General features: G+C 44.0%; 1 protein-coding gene across 3 annotated transcripts in view; it reads left to right on the top strand.

Moving 5' to 3' along the window:
• Positions 1-10,604: 10,604 nt before the first annotated feature.
• Positions 10,605-25,289, top strand: part of WWTR1 (WW domain containing transcription regulator 1) — a 199,231-nt gene continuing 184,546 nt past the window's right edge. For 2 of the 3 annotated variants that reach the window (XM_030215722.1, XM_030215721.1), the window contains exon 1: positions 10,605-11,520. In XM_030215722.1, coding sequence (XP_030071582.1) covers positions 11,111-11,520 — 410 coding nt within the window. In that variant the 5' untranslated portion in view covers positions 10,605-11,110. The remainder of the gene's footprint in view (positions 11,521-25,289) is intronic. The other variant, XM_030215723.1, reaches the window with a different exon arrangement.

Genomic DNA, 25,289 nt, shown 5'->3' with positions numbered 1-25,289 from the left:
TAGTTTTATATGGTGCTATTTCTAAAGTATCTGTTCCACCCAATTTTTCTGCAACTGATCAGGGACTAAATGATTTGTCTTCAAAGATGAACCTACCTTACTGCAAAGCATCTGTGAATCAGTTTTTCCTCTACTAGTAATAACCCCTTTCTTATGACATTGAGATACCTGAGTTAGTAAATTATTTAAACTAAAATTACACAGAGAATGATCAGACCTCGGTACAGGTTGCCATAAACAGTGAGAGACTAAATGCCTATCTGTTGCAAGAACAGCATCTAAAGCATGGCCTTTCTCATGAGTAACTGAAAAAATTGGAGTATAGAATGGAAAATTTCTTTAAAAAGCTATCAAGCGTCAATAGTGATCAACATAAGATCAAGGGAACATTACCCAGGAATTGGGGTTCTTTGTATATTCTTAAACCCCTGGGGATCCGTTGAAGGTGGCAGTACTCCACCAGTGCTGCTGAATGCATTTCAGATCTAATCAATGCTTTATTAATTTTGCGAATTTCATCCCAATCCACCAGGTCGTCTGGGCCAGACGCACCAAACAGCCGAAGATTCAACCCTCTCTTGGGAGAGCCCAGACTTAGACTCCCACCTAGGTGTGGCCATATCTTCCAAATTATTTGATAAAAAATATATATATATATTTATCAAAAAAAAAAAAAAAAAAAATATATATATATATATATATAATGAAACGCACCTCCAACATTCTGAAGCTGACTGCATGGCTGAGGCATTTCTGCTCTGTATCCATCTCCTGAATTGACATCACGTAATTCCGGGTTCGTCACAAGCAGAAGTGACCAACCACATGAGGTTTCTCGGCTTCAGAATGTTGGAGGTACATTCTATTAAATATGATTGGTCAGTTCCTTGAAGCACAGCCAGAGCTCAGTGTCCTGCACAGTAACGCTCAGACACCAGAGAGAGAGAGAGGGGGGGCCTGACACCAGAGAGACGGAGGGGGGGGGAGGTATCTCTGTCACACACATACTCTCTCACATACTCTCTCTCTCTCTCTCTCTCTCTCTCTCTCTCACAGTCAATGCCTTTCTCTCTCTCACTCTCACACACTGTCTCTCACACACTCTATGTCTCACACTGTATCACATTACTACTACTACTACTAATCATTTCTATAGCGTTACTAGACGTACGCAGCGCTGTACACTTGAACATGAAGAGACAGTCCCTGCTCGACAGAGCTTACAATCTAATTAGGACAGAAAAAACAGACAAACAATAGTAAAGGGAATATTAAAGTGAGGATGATAACATAAGGCTTCTGAACAAGTGAACAAGGGTTTGGAGTTAAAAGCAGCATCAAAAAGGTGGGCTTTTAGCTTAGATTTGAAGACGGTCAGAGATGGAGCTTGACGTACCGGTTCAGGAAGTCTATTCCAGGCATGTGGTGCAGCAAGATAAAGGAACGGAGTCTGGAGTTAGCAGTGGAGGAGAAGGATGCAGATAAGAGAGATTTACCCAGTGAATGGAGTTCCCAGGAGGAATGTAGGGAGAGATAAGTGTCATACAGTCACTCACACACTCTCTTGGTCTCATACACTCAGTCTAACAGAGAGTCTGTGTCTCACACACATTCTCTCGCTCACACTGTATCTGTGTGAAACACACACTCTCTCTCTCTCTCACACTGTGTCTCACATAAGCACTTGCACACACTCTCATTCTCACACACACACGCTCTCTCTCTCACAGACACACTCGCACCCAGACTCACTCTCTCTCTCTCTCTCACACACACACACACTCGCACATTCACTCTCTCTCTCACACACAGTCACTCTCACATACACTCTCTCAAACATACACACTCCGAGGAAAACCTTGCTAGCACCCGTTTCATTTGTGTCAGAAACGGGCCTTTTTTTACTAGTATATATATATTTATCAAATAATTTGGAAGATATAATGGTTGGAATGAGTATGGACTGGGCACATTTAAACACGTATCATGTAGGGTATACACAAAAAGTAGCACATATGAGTATCTTGTTGGGCAGACTGGATGGACCATGCAGGTCTTTTTCTGCCGTCATGTACTATGTTACTATGTATGCAAGTCCAAGCTAGGTGTCCTCAACACAGGCCATGTTTCGGCGTAACAGCCTTCATCAGGAAAACACTTAAATAAAATCCAAAGTCATACAAATACACTGTCAAAAGTTTAGAAAAACTATATAAAAATATAAAAAACTAGCAATATTATATACAAAGATAACAGAAGTAGAGTAATCACACATAGGAGTAGAAGAATAAGGCACCATGAGTAGTAAAAGACGTACTGCTTTACACCATATGCTTTGTGATGAACACCACAATTTAATCATTATATTAAAGGTACCTGCTGATTCTTCTTATAGACATAAATTCTTCACAAACAAAATGATGTTTTTGTATGATTTTGGTTTTATTTAAGTGTTCTCCTGATGAAGGCTTTTACACCGAAACATGGCCTGTGTGGAGGACACTTAACTGGGACTTGTATATATTGTAACATAGTAGATGACGGCAAAAAAAGACCTGCACGGTCCACCCAGTCTGCCCAACAAGATAAACTCACATGTGCCATTTTTTGTGTATACCTTACCTTGATTTGTACCTGTCTTTTTCAGGGCACAGACCATATAAGTCTGCCCAGCACTATCCCCACCTCCCAACCACCAGCCCTGCCTCCCACCACCGGCTAAGCTTCTGGGGATCCCTTCCTTCTGAGCAGGATTCCTTTATGTTTATGCCACGCATGTTTGAATTCCGTTACCGTTTTCCTCTCCACCAACTCCCGCAGGAGGGCATTCCAAGCATGTAACCGGCTTCTTATTTTAAATAGTTTCTATATATTCCAATATATATTTATTGGAAGATGAGGGGGGGGGGGGGGGGTTAAAGAAGGTTTGGATAACTTCCTAAAAGAAAAGTCCATAAGCCATTATTAAGATGGACTTGGGGAAAATTCACTGCTTATTTCTAGGATAAGCAGCATAAAATGTATTGTACTGTTCTGGGATCTTGCCAGGTACTTGTAACCTGGATTGGCCACTGTTGGAAACAGGATGCTGGGCTTGATGGACCTTCGGTCTGTCCCAGTATGGCAATGCTTATGTTCTTATGAGTCTTTGTTGTCTTCTATGTGGATTTTATTTTCCAGCCAAGAACAAGCTACTACTGGGCTAGTGGATCACAACAGTGTAAGAAGGAAGAGTGACAAAGCTCCACCAGCTTTTGAAGGTCAGGTAAGAAAGGAGAGTAACCCCACCATTTAATCTCCGCAGCCCTTGAGGAAAAAGGCAGATGTATAATTTTTATCTTTATTGTATTAAAATGTGTTATGTTTTTTTGCTGTTTATAGTGTGTGCTGTGACGTAGTCTGCTCTAAGTATCTTGTGTTAGACAAGGTGAAAAATAAATCAAACTTGAAATAAATATATAGAAACTATTTAAAATAAGAAGCCGGTTACATGCAAGTTAGTGCAAGTTGCTGAAAAGGCTTTGCGTTGTAAGTGATATCTTTCTAATTCTATAAATGGTGTAATTGTGCATGTAGTTATAGAATAGTGCCGCTTACACACGTAACTTAATTATTTAATTGGCCCTTGATTGACACAATTATCAATTGGCCTTAAGTAGAACTGATTGGCATTAATGTGCAGTTACATATGTGAGTTATGATCCTGTTCTATAAAGTGTGTGGGTAAATTGTGTAGCATGTAATTGCACAAGGGTCTTTTACACGGGGGGGGGGGGGGGTTATGGGTGTTCTAGTTAATTTAATTTAATTTATTTAATTTTTTTTTAGCATGCACTTTATAGAATATTATCAGTTAGGCGTGCACATTTACACCTCCCATAGACATGGCGTAAGTGATCATGCCTAAATGTGGGTGCATAAATGACCTATGCTAGCATTTTACAATGTTAATTACACACTATAGCTACGTCATGCAAGGTTCAGCGTTAGGATTCACGGAAAGAGAAAGGGACCTGGGAGTCATCATTGATGATACATTGAAATCTTCTGCTCAGTGTGCTGCTGTGGCTAAGAAAGCAAACAGAATGTTAGGTATTATTAGGAAAGGGATGGAAAACAAAAATGAGGATATTATAATGCCACTGTATCGGTCCATGGTGCGACCGCACCTAGAGTATTGTGTTCAATTCTGGTCGCCACACATCAAAAAAGTTATAGTGGAATTAGAAAAGGTGCAGAGAAGGGCGACAAAGATGATTAAGGGGACGGGATGACTTTCCTATGAGGAAAGGCTAAAGCGGCTGGGGCTCTTCAGCTTGCAGAAAAGGTGGCTGAGGGGTGATATGATAGAGGTATATAAAATAAGGAGTGGAGTGGAAAAGATAGATATGGAGCGTCTGTTTAGGCTTTCTAAAAATACTAGGACAAGGGGGCATGCGATGAAGCTGGAGTGCAGTAAGTTTAAAACAAATGAGAACATTTTTCTTTACTCAGCGCGTAATTCAACTCTGGAATTCGTTGCCAGAGAATGTGGTTAAGGCGGTTAGCTTAGCAGAGTTTAAGAAAGGTTTGGACGGCTTCCTGAAGGAAAAGGCCATAGAATGTTATTAAATGGACATAGGGAAAAATCCACTATTCCTGGGACAAGCAGTACAAAATGCTTTGCTCCGTGGATCTTGTCGGGTGATTGTGATCTGGATGGGCCACTGCCGGAGACAGGGTGCTGGGCTAGATGGACATTTGGTCTGACCCAGTGTGGTGATGCTTATGTCTTATACTTAATTGCCGTTATAGAATTCATGCTCAGCGCACTAAATTTTGAAGCCTAACTTTAGGCAACCGCTCTTGAATTAACCACTATGTGTGTTTTTGCCAGGTACTTGTGACCTGGCTTGGCTACTGTTTGTAAAAGGATACTGGGCTAGATGGACCATTGGCCTGACCCAGTATGACTACTTATTTGGATTTGCTCACACCTTTTTCAGCAGTAGCTCATGTATTGTATGTGATGAAAATGTAAATTCAGGACTTTAAACAACCTGCGTGAATGATTCATGCTTTGCAATATTGCTAGAAGAAAACAGTATCTGTGTGTTGCAATCTCCCTAAAATCTCAGGGATATATAGTATGATAGATGTTTGCTATATGTTTAAAAAGTTGAGAAATGGATATGTGAACAAAGTATTTTAACAAGTGTGAGAGCAAGTGTTAATACTAGAGATGAGACTGAAAGTGTGTGTGTGTGTGATAGAAAAGTAAAGTTGTGATTTAAAAAAAAAAAGGGTTAGGGGAAGCAAAATGTGAACAGGATAATGTAGAGGTTAAAGGTTGCCAAGTTTACAATCAAGCAGGAAAAGTAGAACTAGCAATGAAAAAGTTTTTGTTTCTATTTTGCGCTAGCTCCGGCCCCGGGCCAAAAAAAAAAAAAATCTTTTCACAAACTTCACAGTCTTTGCACACACCTCATTTCCAGTCGAGCTGGGGTGGGTGAGTCAATGATTTGGAATAGCGATCCGGGGTGTTTCGGAGACACTGTTCCAGGTCCGGGTTCCACTCAGCTCTTCAGTCCAGGAGCCACATTGCACTCCGGAGTCCCTATGGCTGTTCTCCTTCCGCAGGTGTACCTTACAAGGCGGCATCCCAGCCTCCAGCAGGCTACGTACTGCCCTAAACTCTGCTTGTGGGCCAGACTCCCCAATTCGCCCGAAGCTCTGACTACTTCTCAGTTTTTGTGAATGGGGCACTAACTGCTCCTCATTACTAGCCCAGTCTTAAGGTGGCACTTTAAGATCTCCCTTTCTCCTGTGGGTCACTTGGCAGGGGCTTGAGGCAACTATAGACCCCCCTTAAAGGGCAAATCATGGAGGCCTTTTACAAAGGTGCGTAAGGGCCTACGCATGTCCAGCACGCAGCAAATCAGCATTTCCGCCCAGCTACCACATGCCCCGGGTGGTGATTCTGAATTTGGCATTTGGTGCTTTCCTGGCGGTAAACAGCAGTGGGCACACCAGAAGCGTAGCCAGACCTCGGCAGGAGGGGGGTCCAGAGTTCGAGGTAGGGGGGCACAGTTTAGCCCCTCCCCCAGCTGCTGACCCCCCCCCCTGCCACTTTCGATCCCCGTTGCCGCTGCCAGGTACCTTTGCTGGCGGGGGTCCCCAACCCCCACCAGCCGGTCTTCTTCAGCGCCAGTCTCCGGCGCCTTCGCTGATCTGTTTCTGTGAGTCCAGATCACCGAAGGTGCCAGAGACCGGCGCTGAAGAAGACTTTGGCTGGCGGGGGTTGAGGACCCCCACCAGCAAAGGTACCTGGTGGTGGCGGGGGAGGGTCGGCGGCAAGAGGGGGGATCTAAAGTGGTGGGGGAAGGTCAGTGGCGGGGGATTGAAAGTAGAGGGGGGCCAGGGCTAAATCTGTGGGGGCCCATGCCCCGGTAGCCCCACCTAGCTTCGCTCCTGGGGCGCACACTGCATACCTACCGCCTGGGTAGTGTGTGAGACCTTACTGTTAAGTTAATGGGGATAAGGTCTCAGGCTGAAAATGGACGTGCGCTGGTTTTTATTTAACCACATGTCCATTTTCTGTCCCCTTAAAATAAGGCCCATTTTCCAGGATGTGGTAAAAACTGGCCCGGCCCATATCCATAAGATACGCTCGCACTGCCGCAGGCCACTTTTTGCCAGGTTTTAGTAATAGAGCCCCTATCATTTGTATTTCCTTCCAAACTCCCCCCCCTGTCACACTTCAGTACCAGGGCACTATTTCTCTACATTTTATTTTAAACTCCTCCCCTTGGGCTGCCCTTTTTCCCGCTCAGGGACATTCCAGTCACTTCCCCTCCCCTCCCACACTCTCTACAGGGATTTACTCTTCTAGTAATCCCTAACCCAGTGATGGGCAACCTTTTGAGCTTGGTGTGCCAAAATTCGCCAAAAAACCGAGCATAACTCGGGTGGTGTGTCACTTCGAGAAAAAAACCATAATTTCGCGATATTTATAGTTTAAATAACAAAAATGTATAATTGTAATATATAACTGTATTTAATAAACCAAAACCTAATTATTTAACTTACCTGCTTAGTGACTTCTTTGTTCATCTGTCAGTCGGTTTCTTTTGTTGGTCTTGATATTATTTAACTTGTGTGGGGTGCCGTGAACTAAGATAAGTGAGGGGGAGGGGGAATTCTTTAACTAATCTGCCTATTAGTGACTTTTTTGTTGCTGAATTTCATTGGCTAAATCTTCAATTGAAGGTTGGTATTTTGTACACTTCAAGCCCAAGCAAGCGCTACTAACTTCATCTTTCAATCTGTTTCTTTTGTTGGTTTTGATATTATTTAACGCTGAGAATAAGGTTTCACAAAAGTACGTAGAGGGAAAAATTGTGAGTAAAGCCATTGCTATATTTTTCAGGGTGCTAAAAGTGTCTGGTAATCGGATCCAGGCACTCCAAATTTCCTGGTAACTCAGATATTCTCTTAATAATTGCATCTTTATTCTGCATATCGTGAAATAGAACTGGTGCACATCTTAGGAGAGTTTCTTTAATAAATCCTCCCTCACTGAGTGCTTTTCCATGCTGAGCTATGGAGTGAGCAATGCTCAAACTTGCAGATGTTAAATTTGTAGAACCTTTTACAAATGTAAGGATGGAATTAGATTGGCTCTTATAAAAGTGTAGCTGCCTGGAAATTTATTCCTTCCTTTCATCCTCACTTTTTTTCAAGAGCTGGGAATGATTAGTTTCAAAATGTCTATTTATATTCCACGTTCTGCTTACTACCGTTTCAGTACATAGAACGCAAAATGATCTGCCATTTCCTATATAATAATTCTCACCTCCAACGTTCTGTGCTTGGGACCATGGCTCCCTGGAGGTGGTCTGCTAGGCAGACACGCACTGATGTTACTGACGTCATGACAGCTCCTCCCCCTGCCTCGGAATCATCTGTCCCCCTCCGCGAACCTGTCGCCCCCCCCTCCGGACTGCCGAAAACCGCCCGCTGCCGCCGTTGTGTACTACCTGTGCTGACGGCGGACCCAAACCCCCAACAGCCGAAGTGCTGTTGTGCCCTTCGCGTTGCTTTCTCAATCATTTGTGCAAGTTTCTCTGCGTGCATCTGGCGTCAGAGGAACTTCCAGAGATGATGATTGAGGAAGCAACGTGAAGGGCACAACAGCACTTCGGCTGTCAGGGGTTTGGGTCCCCCATCAGCACAGGTAGTCCACAACGGCGGTGGGGGAAGTTTTCGGGGGGCCGCCGGGGGGGGGGGGGGGGGGGGAGAAATTGCCTGCCTAGGGCCTGTTTCCTTGCCTTCAGAAACAGGCCTTTTTTTTTTTTTTTACTAGTTTTTCTATAATGCCATACATCTCGGTCCATGTCTCTTGAAAGGGTCGGCTACTGCTACTACCACTTCCTTTACTTAACCTTGGTTTTTTATTTTTTGGGTTCGCCATCAGGGGGGCAGTGATAGAATTATAGATAGCCTGTTAGCCCTGCAGGCAATTAGGGGTTAACTAGCCTAACTGACCACCTTATGTAAATTAAGATGGCTGCCGCTATTTCTAATGGCGGGAAACGGCACCCATAGCACATGCCCTCGCCTCTCCCAGCCTCCCCCTCACCTATCTCAGTAATGATGGTCAATTAGAAATCCACGACACCCCAGAACAGTAGATTGGATGATGGTTGCTGTGGTTATGTGGTTGCTGGTAATGGCGATCACAGGGCCCTCAGAGATGCGTCCCCCACGGCATTCCGCTGCTTTCTGCTCCGCCGGCCGGAAGTGAGGTCAAACGGCCGTGCAGGAGCCGGGGCAGAGGGAGCAGCAGGGAGGGAACGAGCGGAGGACTCGGAGGGAGCCAATAGGAGCGCACAAGGGTAAACATGCACCGGGGGGGGGGGGGGGGGGGGTGTGATTTCGCCGGGGGGGGGGGGGAAGGTCACGCTGCACCTTGGGGGGGGGGGGGGGCGCATCGGCGATCTGCCCGGGTGTCAGCAAGGAACGCCGCTGCTTCTCTGTATGCGGCCGCGTGTTATTGAAAATGGCTACTCGTGTCAGTACTGACACGCGTGTCATAGGTTCGCCATCAGGGCCCTAACCTATGGGCAGATGATCAAAGCCCCGCGCTGTTCCAAACAGCGCTCTAAAAATAGCACTGGAACAGCGCGGGGCTTTACCACGCGGATGATCAGAGATAATGCATGCAAATTTAAGCAGCGCAATTATCTCTCATCATAGGGTAGAAGTGCGGGCAAATCCTCTCGCACTTGTTTGACAGGTCTGGGCTGTCAAAAGCCCAAACTTGTCAAACACCCTGCCCTGTCGGTCAAAACCCTGCCCCGAGGGTTAGCAATGGGGGCTACCTCCCTCCTCCAACCAAGGTAGGGGGGCCGGGGGGTCTCTTTTACTGCTACTGCTGGACCATCCGGGAATTCGGTAGTCAACCCTGGAGGGGGGGGGAGTCGGGGTGGGCCGGAGGTCCGCCGGACCTCCAGCCCCCCCCCCCTGTTGCTCGCTGGGTGGGAAAGTGGGAGAGGGTTTGGCCGGTGGCCAATGGACATTTTCTGGGGGTTTGGCGGGGGTTGGAGACCCACCGGATCTCCAGCCCTCCCTGAACCTGGGGGGGGGGGGGGTTGGGATCGTCGGTCCACCGGACCTCCAGCCCCCATTGCTCGGGCCAGGGTGTTTGACCGACAGGGCAGGGTGTTTGACGGCTTTGGGCTTTTGACAGCCCAAACCTGTCAAACTAGTGCGGGAGGATTGTGCTGAGCTCGGCACAATTCGCCCGCACTTCTACCCGAAGATAATTGCGCTGCTTAAATCATTATCTCTGATCATCTGTGCGGTAAAGCCCCGCGCTGTTCCAGCGCTATTTTTAGAGCGGTTTGGAACAGCGCGGGGCTTTGATCATCTGCCCATACTTGCACTACGAGCCCTCGAGTGTGTTGTTTCATGCGCTCGAGGGCTCTGATCATGCAAGGCTAGCAAACGCCGGCACTAAGAGCCTCTAGTGCCGGCATTTGCTTTTGATCATGAGGGGCCTAGTTTTTGAGGGGATGTGTTCACTGTACAGATATATAAAAAATGTGTGTGTGTTTTTTGAAAGTCACAAATGCTGGTCTTTAGCAGGGGTAAATATTTAAGCCCCAAGTGTTTTCTGGCATGTCTGTAGGAAGAATAAGCCAATCACTCTGAAACCCTGCTACAATATCTGGCCCCCAGACACGGATTTACAGTTCCCACCATGTCCCCAGTACTATTTTTGTTATTGCTGCTTTTCTTTCACACTGTTCAGAGCTGAGAAACGTGCCTATGTCCCCATTGTCCTGAGAACACATAAGCGAGGCCGAGCGCAGCCAAGAAGACTGGAACTTCTCGTGTGGGTGGGAAGAGTTTCCTCGGGATACCAAATATGGTCACGATCCCTCTTCCTACCTCCAGGGAAAGGTTAGAGCGAGCGAGAAGAAGGTTCCCTTTGGGTCCAAGGGGAAACGTGCCTGCTCAGTCCTCCTCCCAGTGTCTCCAGAGCTTCTCCTGCTAGCCCGGGCCACCGATGACGTCAGCAGCCCCAAAGCAGCTCTGATTTTAAACGGTGCCCAAAGAGTTTCTATCAATTAGCAAGAAGTTTCGCACGGGCCCATCCCCCCGAAATCTTTATACGAGGAGCGGGGGAGGCAGAAAGGGAAAAGCAATGTAAAGTTCCAAACCCCGACCCGCAGACGGACAGGTCCAGGAGGAGGAGGCTCCTGAATAATTGAGCAACGCAGGCCCCGCCCACAGGCACCTTCCCCGCTCCTTCCCGGAGGAGCCTAGAGTGTTGTCGAAGTTTTGTTTGGGACGGGGAGCCGAGTTTAAGCGCTTGCCAAACTCGGGGCTTCGGGGTGCGCGTGGCATCGAACGTCTCCCCTCCCGTGACGTCACAGGATCCCGAGCCCGGAACTTTGGGAAGAGTTGCAAACTTTGTCAGAGCTGTTGAGCGTTTGCAGCCGTCCCGTTCTTGCTATTGACTCATTGTTTTAGTATTATTATTTTCTTGACAGTCTTTTGGGGGACGATCTGTTGAACCTAGTTAAATTTTCCTCTTGGGGGGGCTCCGAATTCGGTCTGAAAGATGAATCCTTCTCCCAACTTGCCCCCACCGGGGCAACAAGTGATCCATGTCACCCACGATTTGGACACCGACCTCGAGGCGCTCTTTAACTCCGTCATGAACCCCAAGCCCAGTTCGTGGAGGAAGAAGATCCTACCCGAGTCCTTCTTCAAGGAGCCCGACTCGGGTTCGCACTCGCGCCAGTCCAGCACGGATTCAGGCGGCCACCCTCCCCGGCTGGGGGTGCAACACGTCCGCTCGCACTCCTCGCCGGCTTCCCTGCAGCTGGGCGCCGGCACCACGGCCACCCCGAGCCCGGCTCAGCAACACGCTCACCTCCGCCAGCAGTCGTACGATGTGACCGATGAGTTGCCGCTGCCGCCCGGCTGGGAGATGGCGGTCACCCAGACCGGCCAGAGATACTTTCTCAAGTAAGTGCCACTGCCACTACCCCTGATGGTGGGGGAGGGAACGACAGGTTACCGATAGGTAAAGCAAGGAGAATCGTGGGGAGGGGGGTGAGTTTAGCTGCTTACATTGGAGACAACAAGTCCGATCTAGAGTTATGTGGGGGTAGGGGGTCAGGGGCGGGAGGGAGTTGGAGTACTTCTTGGGGAGAAATCAGGTCTGGGATAATTTGGGGAAGGGCACATATGAGACACCAGAGCTGATTTCTCTCCTATTGCGAGGGTAGAGCGGGACTAAAATGGGGAGGAATCAACAGAGATTTGGGGGACAGAAGTTACAAGCAGAGATTGCAGGGGGGGGGGGGGGGTGAGTGGGAAATGCATGGTTGAAAGGCAAAGGAGGCGAAAACTGTGCAATGAGGGAGAAGAAGCAATAGTCATGGGAAGCGAAAGAAAAAAGCGTGGGAGTTGTTGTTGCGAAAAAAAAAAAAGGTGTGATGGGGAGAAACCTGAACAGCCATTGAAGTCGGTAGTTAAGTCTTGTTTTCCTGGTGATCCTCTCCAGTCAAGGATGAAAACAGTGATTTTTAGAGCTGCTTGCAAGTTGCAGGGTAGAAATAATTGCAGTCTTGCTTGCTCCTTCCCAGAGTGGCAGATATTTCCTTGATCAGGCTTCCTCCCCTACCGACGCCAGTCTCCCACTGGGCTGATACACTTAAGGCAAGCACAAACAATTAGAGCAAAAGATTTCTGTGTCCTGTTGACAGTAAACCTTTGCTTCACGTCATAGGAGAGCCAACTTTGCAAAGTTATTGGGGGTGCTAAGCCCAGTGGAAATAACCCCTTCCTGGACACATACAAGGAATGTGCTCAATGTTGGGGGTGTTCATGCTCCCATGCTTCATGTGATCAGTTGTCCATTAAGCAGGCTAGATATACAGTTTGAATATTTTTTTGTTTTTTTTACTTTTTGAAAGCCAGTGCACTAACCATTAGGCTTACTCCTCAGGCCTTATAACTCTTTAAAATAACGTTTTATTTAGAAATTCAAAAGCAGCTTGACCGGACAAAATGTCATCACAAACCATAATACATACCAGTTGGGTCTACAGTGAACAAAACATGACTGTCACAGTCTGCACCACCTCCTTAGTCCTGTAAAGGGCATGTAGAAACTAGATTGAAGGCCTTCATTGTACCACATATATCATATATGAACCCTTTTGTAATGTCTTCCAGAGACACTATAATGCTCACTGATCACCACTGGATTTGGAAATTGGTCAAGTAGTAACTGAGGGTTCGATGCAGAAAGGTGCTGCAAGACTCTGCACAGGGTTAATGATCGTACAATTTTGTGGGCATCCAATGTTTTTTTCGCTCTTAGTAACCCTGTGTAAAGCTTTGCCTTAGAGCTCAGTGTGGCACTACTTACATGCATATAAACGTGGTTTGTTAGCTAAACTGCTCAGATGCATACATTTGCAATGAATTTTGACAGGCTGAATGCAATAGTGGCGGTCTAACTACAAGTCTGAGGTGGGTACAGCCTGCCTTGCATCGAGCCCTGAGGGTCATCTGAGGTGAAGTGTAACCCTTCACCTCAGATGACCCAGGATCCCTAGTGGACTGAGGCCCCGATGCACAAAACTTTCCAGCAACGTGCTATTTTGACTGGCTCCAGCTGGTTTAGCGAGCACGGTATTCAGCGAGAAATAAGCTGATTACTACTTAAATGTGCATTCCTAGTGATGCACAGAATGCAGCCTCTGCCAGGAAATTTTTACGGGAGGTTAGGAGCTGTCGTAGCATGGCAGTGGCTTCTCAGCGGAGCAGTTTGCTGTGATACCTCCATTGGTATTTCAGAAAGGCAGTGAATTGTGACCACCTTGAACTCATCTAACGGAAGCTTCTTTTGAAGAGAGAACACACATTATTGTGGACACCCCCCCAACCCCATTCTTGAAAATGAAAAAGTGAATAGTCAGAGCAAAAAACGAAGCCAAAGTTGTCTCGGACCAAAAAAATGAAACCAAAAAACCACACACTCCTTTCATACATGCACATATAAGCTTGTATGTGTGTATGAAAGCCATGTGTAGTGAAACGCTTTGAGTGGGCGCAATGGCGTGAAGTCATGTTGCCGGGTTAGTTTGCTCTGGTGTTTGGAGAATAAGAGCTGTCAGAGTGACTCTCAGCTGGAACCTGTGCTGGTGTCGGGACGCAATGGTTGGACAGAGCACTGCTCCGTCAGTTTCAGTTACAGGCAGGCTTCATCCCTTTAGTCCTGCTTCCTAACGGTGGAAGTGGAGGTCTGGTAATAGGAAGTGTGTCCATAGCGCACACTGTTCTGAACATGTGCATAGCAGCCATGCTTAATTGACTGTCCTGTGCTTGCACTGCTTAGCGGGTGGCTGCTGTAATTGTGAGCAGCTCATTTGCATACAGTTTTCTCTTGAGCATCAATTGCTATTTCCAAGTCAGAAACTTTTACCCAGGTTCTTACAGCAGTGAGTTTTTTTCAGGGACTTTTGTGCATCTGCCTGTGAATCCCCCTTACCTCTCCCAACCTGATCTTCCCACCTCTGACTCACAAGCAAGCCCTGGTAATCTAGCAGACCCCCTTCCTCCCATCCCCCCCACACAAAAAGCCTTCTCTCCCACCCCTCAACCCAATTCCCCCTGCCTCAACATAAAAAAATAAATCCCTGGTAGTCTAGTCAGGTTACGGGGTGGGGAGTCCGTTAGACTATACTCATGCACAGGAAGGGGGGGGGGGGGGTTATAGGCATGAACTACAGATTATTGTGACATTGTGCACTGTTCTGTTAGCACACACTTTTTTTTTTAAATTTAATATACTACTTTTTTGCATGCTCATTTCTAACTACATCTAGGCAGTAAACTTCCAGAGGTAGCTTGCATTAGAAGTTGCATGTTCAGCTATCAGCAAGGGGCTTTCTGCATCGACCCTGAGACACAAATACATAAAAGTAGAGGTTGTCTCCACATGTATGATCGGTTATTAGAATGGGTAATGTTATCTATATTGGTCAGATTTTAGTAAGTGAGTTGTTAGGTTTTGCTGGTTTTCCTAATCTGTTCCGGTTGTTATTATTATTTGTTACATTTGTATTCCACATTTTCCCACATATTTGCAGGCTCAATGTGGCTTACATAATACCGTGAAGGCATTCGCCAAATCCGGTATGGGATAGGTACAAAATGTTGTTTCGGGATAGGGAAAATATGTTGTATCGGGATAGGGAAGATAAGGTTCAATCAAGTTGGGTTGAGGTAAAAGAGTTCATTAATGTCCAATACGATCTTTAATAGTGAAGTGTTGCAGGGTTGAGTCATTTAAGTTGGGTCATTCGGATATGCCCTTCCGAATAGGTGAGTCTTTAAGGACTTTCTGAATTTTAGGTAATCATAATTTATCCCAAAACCAGTAGGATTTTCTGAGTAGTATGGGTTCCAGAACCAAGGGGCCTATACATCTGTGCCCCACCTCCAGCATATGCCACATCACAAAGGCTCCATGCTCTTCCTTCAGTGCCCCCCCCCCCCCCATCAGACTAGTACCTGCCCCCTCTGCCACATCACAAAGACTCATGCTCTTGATTTTTTTTTTTTTACCTTTTAACTCTTCTTTCAGTGTCCCCCTCAGATTGGTATCTGCCTCCCTCCCTCGTTAGTAGGCCACTGGAATATCCATAGTGAACATGCATGGGAAATTTGCATAGGATGGACATTCAGGTGTCTAGCATATGCAGATTTATTTCCTGTATATTCTTTAGGGGTACGTGGGTGTCTATCCTATGCAAATTTCTTATGAATATTTATTGTGGATATTTTGAAAATCTGACTGGGTGTAGAGTGTCCAGGTTTGGGAAGTCTAGGCCTCAAAACATTTTTGAAGCAGAAGCTGCAAATATCAGAGCAACCTAAATAGCCTTTTTTCTTAGTGTTCAAATAAATATTCTTCAAATGTGTCTGTGTTCCCTTAGCAAGATTAAATATTTTCAATGTGTGGCTTCAGAATATTGGTAAGTAATACTTTTCTCTGAAGTTTGATGTGGATTGATAAAGGCTATTAGACACTTGGAATAAGTTCTTTTAATTTCTAATTCAGGGCTAGATTTACTAAAGTGTGCTACAGTAACATACCTTATTAGTAAATATGCCTGGAATAGACTTCCTGAGCCGATACGTCAAGCTCCATCTCTGGCCGTCTTCAAATCTAAGCTAAAAGCCCACCTTTTTGATGCTGTTTTTAACTCCTAACTCTTATTCACTTTGTACAGAACCCTTATTTTATCATCCTCACTTTAATATTCCCTTATCTCTTGTTTGTTCTGTTTGTCTGTCCTAATTAGATTGTAAGCTTTGTCGAGCAGGGACTGTCTCTTCATGTTCAAGTGTACAGCGCTGCGTTCGTCTAGTAGCGCTTTAGAAATGAGAAGTAGTAGTAGTAAATAGATCTCTTGCATGAAGTTGGACCTGCGATATGTAACATGCACTAACGCCATAGCACCTTTTAGCAAATCCAGCCCTCAATCCTGCCATTCCTTTGTGTTTAAGTGCAGTGAAGGAAATTAAATCCATAGTACAACTGATGACCCTCTGGAAGAGGCAATTTGTTCTTCAGTAGATGAAATCCCAGGTTTCTCTCCTCTCCCCCTGTGTGGAAGGTACCAAACTCCTGGAGAACCTTGACAGCCAAGAGCATTCGCTCTGAAAGACCAGGCTCGCTGGTCAGTCTATAAGCAGACTCTTAAAAACAGCAACTATCAAGCCCATGACAAGTGTAGAAGGAGAATCAACTAGTTCAAAGCACCTCCAGCATATTTTTATATACATTTGGAGATTAACAAACCTTCCAGTGCCACCTGGTCCTAAATAAAGGCATCTGTGACTATTTATTTATCCATTTATTTGGATTTATTTATTGCTTTTTTGAAGAAATTTGCCCAAGGCTGTGTACAGCAAGAACGATCTGGACCTAGGCAATAGACAATTTCAGCAGAAAAAAAATGTTTTAATAATAGTACATATTATGGCAGTGGTTCCCAAATCTGGCCTGGGGGGAACCCAAGCCAGTCAGGTTGTCAGGATATCCACAATGAATATGCATGAACTAGATTTGCATGCAGTGGAGGCAGTATATGCAAATCTAACTCATGATTATTCATTGTGGATATGTTGAGAAGCTGACTGGCTTGGGTTCCCCCAGGACAGGTTTTAGAACCACTGTATTTTGGCTTGGCATGGCATGCTACTTACAATCAAAAAACTATTTCCACAGTCTATAATAAAAAATGAGAAATATTTAATAGAGATGTGGTATACTGAGAATTAAAACGTGATTTATATAAATGTGAAAACACATTTCTGCTAGTCACTGTCATCTATCACCACACATTATATGTCTTATCCATATGGTCTTTCAAAAATATTCAAACGTCCATAGAACAAATTCCAAATCTAGGATAAAGGACTTAACTGTTGATATAATGGTCTTCTCTTCCATAACGATAGATGCAGATGCAAGCTCTTCTCCAAAAAAATGACAAAAGCACTTTCCCTGATATATTTTTCATTTTTGATTATTTATTTGTTATATACTGTGGAAATAGTTTTTGTTTGATCAAGAGAGATGAATTAAGATTTGGTATATTGATTATATTCCCAGTTTTTCTTTTGATGCTACTTACAATGTCAATACAAATACACAATAAAACATCTTACTGGGATAGACATTGTAGGTTGTAAGCAGATGTGGAACTTATAGACAGTAAGTATTTTCAAAGCACTTAGACTTACAAAGTTACGTGGAGGGGCATAATCTAGAGGTGCCCAAGTTTTCCTGAGGACGTCCTGGCAAAGGGGCAGGGAAACCCATATTAACAAGATCGGTGTCCATCTTTTGTTTCGATAGTACGGTCGGGGACGCTCAAATCGCAAAATTTAGGTTGACCTTAGAGATGGTCGTCCCTGATTTACGGCCATAATGGAAACCCATCTCAGAAATGACCAAATCCAAGCCATTTTGGTCGTGGGAGGAGCCAACATTCGTACTGCACTGGTCCCCCTGACATGCCAAGACACCAACCGGGCACCCTAGGGGGCACTGCAGTGGACCTCATAATTTGCTCCCAGGTGCATAGCTCCCTTACCTTGTGTGTTGAGCCCCCCCAAATCCACTCCCCACAACTGTACACCACTACCATAGCCCTTATGGGTGAAGGGGGTGAGGTGGATTTTGAAGGGCTCACATTTACCACAAGTGTAACAGGTAGGGGGGGATGGGCCTGGGTCCGCCTGCCTGAAGTGCACTGCATCCACTAAAACTACTCCATGGACCTGCATACTGTTGTCATGGAGCTGGGTATGATATTTGAGGCTGGAAAAAATATTAAAAAAATTTTTTTTTTGAGGGTGGGAGGGGGTTAGGGACCACTGGGGCAGTAAGGGGAGGTCATCCCCGATTCCTTCCGGTGGTCATCTGGTCATTTAGGGCACATTTTTGTGGTTTGGTCGTAAGGAAAAAAAATAGGACCAAGTAAAGTCGTCCAAGTGTTTGTCAGGGATGCCCTTCTTTTTTCCATTATTGGTCGAGGAAGCCCATGTGTTAGGCACACCACAGTCCCGCCTTCGCTACACTTCCAACACATCCCTGTGAACTTTGGTCATCCCTGCGACGGAAAGCAGCTGAGGACGCCCAAAATCGGCTTTCGATTATGCCGATTTGGGTGACCCTGTGAGAAGGACGCCCATCTTACGATTTGTGTCAAAAGATGGGCGCCCTTCTCTTTTGAAAATAAGCCTGATAGTAATCTATGGAACTTTGTAAGTCTAAGTGCTTTGAAAATGAGCCCCATGGGCATTCGTTTCAAACAAGTATTCACTGATAGTGTGCACTATTCCCCAAATTCTATGTATCGTGCCTTAAATTATGCGCACTAATTTGACTGCATGGCCAAATTGCAAGCACAACTTAAATTGATGAACAAGCCACTCAGCGCCAGTAATTGGTACTTAACAATTAGTGGCACTAATAGACTTTAATTAGAATTTACTCACACAACTTTCTAGGCGTATTCTATAACATGGTACGCATAAATTCTACTGTGCCCAGTCGAAACTGGGGCATGGCCATGGGCGTGGAATGGACGGGTTGTGGGTATTTCAAAAAACTATATGTGCTATTATAGAATATATATTTAGACCTGATTTTAGGTGGTCTAAATGGGTGCGTCTAAATTTTAGCCGCAAGAACGCCACTTGAGCATGTTCTATAAATTACGCCTAACTTTAGGCCTAGTTTATAAAATCAGGCTAACTGTGGTTTTACGGCATCGATTTTTAAGACGCCATATATAGAATTTCCCCCTGTGTGTGCATAGCGAACACTTTTATTTGCACGTAGTTTGCACTTTTTCCCAAGAGGGTGCAAATGCGAAATGGTTCACACAAGTGTACTAATGCACATTCACGCCTCTTGGGAAGGAATGCACACTATTGGCAAATAGCATGCGCCTTCTTTCAGAATAGTATATGCTATGTGCACAGAGTGCACACGCTTAACAACAGTCATTTGACAACGATTAAAAAACAAAAGCACAAAAATGAAATTTTTTGGGGTGCCTTCCTCTAATAGATACGAGAGAGTAACAGGAGTTTAAATAGACAATAAGGGAACTAACTTAAAGAAAGTTGCACGAACAGTCAGAAAAAGGTGCATGAATATGATCTCAGCTAGGGTAGGAGTGAATAAGCAACTCACATTACAGTATGTCAGTGATTGTTCTGATGTACTCTTTTTCACTTAATAAAAAATTTGTTTAAAACTAAAGACTTGGGGAAAAGAGCCAAGCTTTCACCTGCTTCCTGAAACAGAGATAGGCTTTGCTCAGCGCAAGACTTTCTGGGATTGTGCTCCAGAGTGTGAATGCTACTCCTGAAAGGGCTTGTTGGCAAGTGTCCCATTGCATGATTTCTGTTGTGTGGTTAAGGATTCTCCTTGAAGAGGACCTTAGTGACCTTGAAAGTGTGTAGAGGGAGATCTGTTCTTCAAGCACTCTGGACCATTTCCTTTAAGAGCCTTGAAGATCAGACATAGAGATTTAAATTTAGCCCTGTAGTGTACTGGTAGCTAGTGAAGTTTCTTCAGAAATGGTGTGATGTCATGTTATTGTGAATGGTGGGTTTTCTTGTTGGGTGAAAATGTTGGGCAGTCGTAAATGCCTGTATTTGGGATTAGCTGATAGAATCTTTTACTATTTCAGTTTAGATAGAACAGGGTTCATTTTAAAGATGAAAAATTCTGCCCTTGATTGTGTAAGACATGCAGGATTACATAGTTTTTGCTCTCATATTTTTTATTAGTTTAAACCATGTTTGTGTTTTCGGATATACATGTTATTTCCTTTCAAGTTTTATGAATCATCTTATTTTGTTGTCGTTTTTTTCTTAAGCCAGTTCTGGAATTTTCAGGGTATCCACAGTGTGTGATATTTCCATGCATTGCCTTAATTGTATGCAAATTTCTCTCATGCATATTCATTGTAGATAGCCTGAAAGTGAGACTGGTTAGGGCCTTGGTCTTCACTCCCAGTTCTCAAGGGCCGCCAACAGGTCAGGTTTTCAGAATATCCTTAATTAATATTTTATGCATATTCATTAGTGATATCCTGAAAACCTGACCTGTGGGCTGGAAGGAAATAGTCCAGGACTGGCTTGAGAAACACTAGTCTAAAAGCAAAAACTAAATAAAAAATTATTGCAAAATATTCTGGCGTTCTGATTTTAAGAACTGCAAGGTACAGGATGGCCTCCTTTATACAAATATGTACATCTGTGTTTGCTCCCTGTGTTAAGATCCTTGCAAATCACATTAAGACAGCATTCTTCATACAAGTCCTTGGGACACACCACCCCAGGGTATCAACAATGATTATGTATGACATACATTTGCACACATGACCTCCATTGTGTGCAGATCTGTCTGACACACATTCATTGTGGGTATCCTGAAAACCTGACTGGCTGGGTGTTTCCTGAGGACTAGGTTGAGAAACCCTGTTCCAGATGGTCTGTGATCTTCATCATAAAGCATATGGAGGCACCCCAGCCAATCAGATTTCATGATATCCACAATGAATATCCATGAAAGATACTTGCACTGCATGCATCCCTTTTATGAATATTCATTGTGGATATCCTGAAAACCTGACTAGCTGGGGTGCCTCCAGGACCAGGTTTGGGAAACACTGTCTTAATATGTATTCTTTGGATGAAAGATGGGAGAGGGGAGGTATGTTAGACATGTTTAATTACTTTCATGGCATAAATGTACAGGAGACGAACCTCTTTCAATTGAGAGGAAGCTCTGGAATAAGGGGGCATGAAAAGGGATAGACTCAGGAGCGATCTAAGAAAATACTTCCTTATAGAAAGGATGGTGAATGCAGGGAAGAGCCTCACAGTGGAGGTGGTGGAAATGAAGATTGTTTCTGAGTTCAAGAAAGTGTGGGACAAGCACAGAGGATCTCTTAGGGAGAAGAAGGGATAGTAGATGGTATGAATGGGCCAACTGTGTAGGCCATATGTTCTTTATTGGCTGTCATTTTCTCTATTTCTGTTTTGAAGGAGGGTCCAAAATGCTTCTTTGCCTTGGCCTCACCAAGGGTTCTGTAGTGCTGGGGCTACTTTAGTTAAATATTAGCTCATATAAGTGTTAGGAGGAGGGTTTGTGTGATGCAAATCAATAAGCTGAGAGAATTATTAATCTATTGTGAAGCATAGGTCCTGCATCTGTATTGAAAGCTAGTCTACATATTTTCTTATATCGGCTTCTTCGAGGTGGAAATGGACTGTTCCAGAGATGCCAAGGGGGCTGATCCACTCAGCGGGAAATTTAGGGTCCGCTCCTAGCCCCACCCTTCCCTGTCCATGGCTCCACCCAACTCCACCCATTTCTCCGCCCTAGCACAGCTGATTCGCGGCCAGGGGCTACAGGAGTCATTCAGCAGCAGCAGCAGGAAACGCCTTTATAAAACATCATTTCCTGCCGGTGCTGTGGGATCAGCGGTAGCAGGAGATGGTGCTTATGAAGATGCTACCTTCTGTTGCTGGATGGGAGGCCACTCAACGGGAGATCCTGATTTCTCAGAGGGAAATGACCTGTGAAGGCGGGAGACTTGACAGATCTACTGTTCCTGTGACCTGGGTGTAGAGTTTTTCCAGACTGCAGTGAAGGATGTGCGATTTAGGGTAGATTTCATTTCCATTTTTTAGCTAGTGAGTGACATTATAAAGTAATCACAGTGTATTACGTTGATGCTCTCTGTAGCCTGAGTATTTCCAACATACACATTTGGGTTTTCTATGTAGTGCCAGAAGGGTGGATACTATTTGTTTGCACTGGGATTAACGTTTTATGGATCTAAGTAAACTGAATTTTGAATTCGGAGCTCCATGGTTTGACAAACAGGAAAAGGTTACATAACATATAGGCTGTGAATGGTAACATTACCTGCAAATTCAAGCCAATCGAATCGTTAATCCTGTATTCTAAATCCATTTAAATATCTAATTAAAAATGGTGGTTACCTCATAAATGTATGGGGAGGGGGTCAGTAATTAAGGTGAGTTAAGTATATGTTCAAAACAATGAAAATGTGCTTTATTTGACTCTTTCACAGATTAAAATAGTCTGTTTCATTTGGGTCTTAGGAAATAGCAGGGTGAGTGTATCCCTTAGATAAAACAGTACAACTTCTCATTTTGTGGCTTTGTTACTTTGGGGGTCATTTTAACAGGTCTTGCTGCAGACTGCATGCACTAACTATTAGTAAAAGACCCCCTTTGTGTGTTAGCACATTTTTAATTTTTTCTGGAATAACATCTGATGGCAAAGAATAATCAACGAGTCCAAGAAAATGAATCAACCACAAAAAAAAACCAACCCGTTTTCAATTCCTCCTACAGAAAACATTCTTGCAGTTTTGACCTTTCAGTAGTTGAATAACCCTCTGAAAGCACTGCAAACTGGTCAGCTTTTTAACAAGTTAAAGCCAGAACATTTCAGAATAACGTGTCTATATGAAAGAATCTTCTGACCCCTGTCATATTTCTAATGATTTTCCACAACTGAACATAGTCTGCATGAAATTATTATTAGGGCAGGTTCACCATGACTGGGCTTAAAAAAAGGTTTGGACAAGTTCCTGGAGGAAAAGTCCATAGTCTGTTATTGAGATGGACACGGGGAAGCCACTGCTTGCCCTGGGATTGGTAGCATGGAATATTGCTACTAATTGGATTTCTGCCAGGTACTGGCCACTGTTGAAAGCAGGATAGTGGGCCAGATGGACCATAGGTGTGACCCAGTATGACTATTCTTGATATGTTTTAGAAAGAATGCAGCTTCAGTTAAATGTCTGTGGCACTCAGAAGTGAAATTAAAGCTATGCTCATTGAAAGAAACATCTTGTTGAAAGAATTTTCTTCCACAGGAAGAACTTGGGATGGCCACATCTACTCTCCTATTCATGTGAGGCATAGCCAAAAAACCTGTTCTAGAGATCGAGGAGCCATGCCTCTCTTCAGCTGTAGTTTGTGTCACTACAAAGCCTTTAGAATAGATTATAAATTCACACAGTCGATAAAATGGCAAAGTCAGGAATATGCTTAGCTTCTTGAAGCTGGAAAGGAATTTTCATTGAAGTTCACAAGAGCCCTTCGTGTTCTTCTGAATCTTAGCAATCATCCAAATATGGGTCATTTTGAAGAATGTCAAACCTGATGGATCGATGTTTTTCTTGTGCCAAATTACTGTACAGTAGCTATGTAGGATAAAGTTTATGCTTCATGGGAATGTGATTACCTCTTTCTCTTGGGAATCCATGATCTACTGTAGGTGCTGGAATGATAAAGGCAGACTTCTTGAGAATGAAAATATATAGCATTTAAACATCATCATTTGTTTTTTTATTCTTTCCAATCAGTGAAAATAGTGGAAAGAAATAATAACATAAGGATCAAGAATATCTTTTTCAAGAGCCAATATAACTTAGAAAAATTAACAGGATGGAACAACATTTAGCATAGGGGGAGGGGGTTGAAAAGTCACAATAAACTAAAAAAATAAAATGGCCACATTGGGCTGGAGGTTTCAGAGAAATATCTAAGTGCATTTCTATGGAAGAATCAGTTTAATATACTTAAAGCAGGGAATTGCTGCTTTCAAACCGCTTTCCCCTTCTTTTCCTGTTAGAGACAGGGAGACACTGGTACAGAATAACTAGAACTAATCTCATGATCTGCAAATATACCACACCCCTGGCCTCGTTAGGCTGCCTCTTAGGCCCTGATGCTCAAAGCTTACAATTTTATTTATTAGGATTTATTTACCTCTTTTTTGAAGGAATTCAGTCAAGGCGGTGTACAGTGCTTGCAATGTTTGATTTAGACTGATTGTAGCCGATCTAGTGCACGTTATTTATCATCTAATGTACAAAGGGGTCACTTTTACCATTTGTAGTAGCAACTACTGATAATCCTATGTAAATATTTACAATGAGCTCACTAATATTAAAATGAGCATTCCATGCAATGCACAGTAAGGAGCGCCTATCTTTTAACGATCAAAATGTTCTAGCATGTCTGGAGCTGTTGTTGCATGAGGACGACTTCTTGATGAAGCGGTCTGCTTGCTTTTTTTAAAATACTATTTGCATGTGTGTGTATTATGGACTAGATTCTATATATCACAGTGAAACAATCAGCGCTGAAATGAAATATGCCTAGGGGTATTCTGTAAAGTACGCCTAAATTTAGGCGTACTTTATAGAATAAACTTAAATTTCCACACAGTTTATAGAATATGCTGAGCGCCCGTCCACATGACTAAATTTAGTCATGGTCAGTTATGCGAAGGAAAACGCGGTGTAAATGCTGATGCCTAAATTATTCTTTAACCACGTGCATAGATGTTATAAATACCCACAACCCACCCATTCTATGCCCATGGCCACGTTCCCTGTTCAACTATGAGGCTTAGAATTTACGCGCATCTCGTTATAGAATACGCTTAGACAGTTCTGTGCATAAATTCTAATTAATACCAATTAGTGTGAATAATTGCTTAAGTGGCAATTATAGGCGCTGATTGGCTTGTAAACTAAGTTACATGCGCAAATCCAGAATACGACTGGATTTGCACGCACAACCTAAGTCGTTCTATTTAGAATCCCGGGGTATATGTGTGTGTGCCGTATGTAACGGTAGTGTGAAAAAGTTCTCATGGAACGTTTGTTAATAGGATCTGTGTGTGTATGTGAAATGTGCTGTGTGTGTGTGTATGTATGTGGAATGTGCTGTGTGTGTGTGTGTGTCCCACATGTAACAGCACTGTTACAAAGTTGTCGTGGAACCTAAAAAAAGAAATTCCATGCGTCATCACGTCATGGATGCACATCTATGAAGCGGTTGTTTTCTTTTCCCCCTGGGTATGCATATGACATCGCTTATCTCAACACTGTTTAGGTGCTTTGCTTACCGAGTCACTTGCTGAATTCCTGCACATATCATTTGCATCCGATTTCCTTTTGAGCATCATTTGCAGTTTCAAAATTGGTAGGTTCTACTGTGGATATAGATGTATTTCATTTTCTTTATTGAAGCTCTACCGTGAAACCTCATGACTGACTATATAGCTTTCTTAATGGCTGTTATATACTGTGACACCTAATGACGGAACAAAGTCCTGAGTAGTGTGGCGCGGG

The sequence above is a fragment of the Microcaecilia unicolor genome, chromosome 10, assembly GCF_901765095.1.
Source record: "Microcaecilia unicolor chromosome 10, aMicUni1.1, whole genome shotgun sequence".
Taxonomy (NCBI): Eukaryota; Metazoa; Chordata; class Amphibia; order Gymnophiona; family Siphonopidae; genus Microcaecilia; species Microcaecilia unicolor.
The sequence above is the reverse complement of the archived record's forward strand: the minus strand, read 5'-3'. Positions and strand labels throughout refer to the sequence as shown.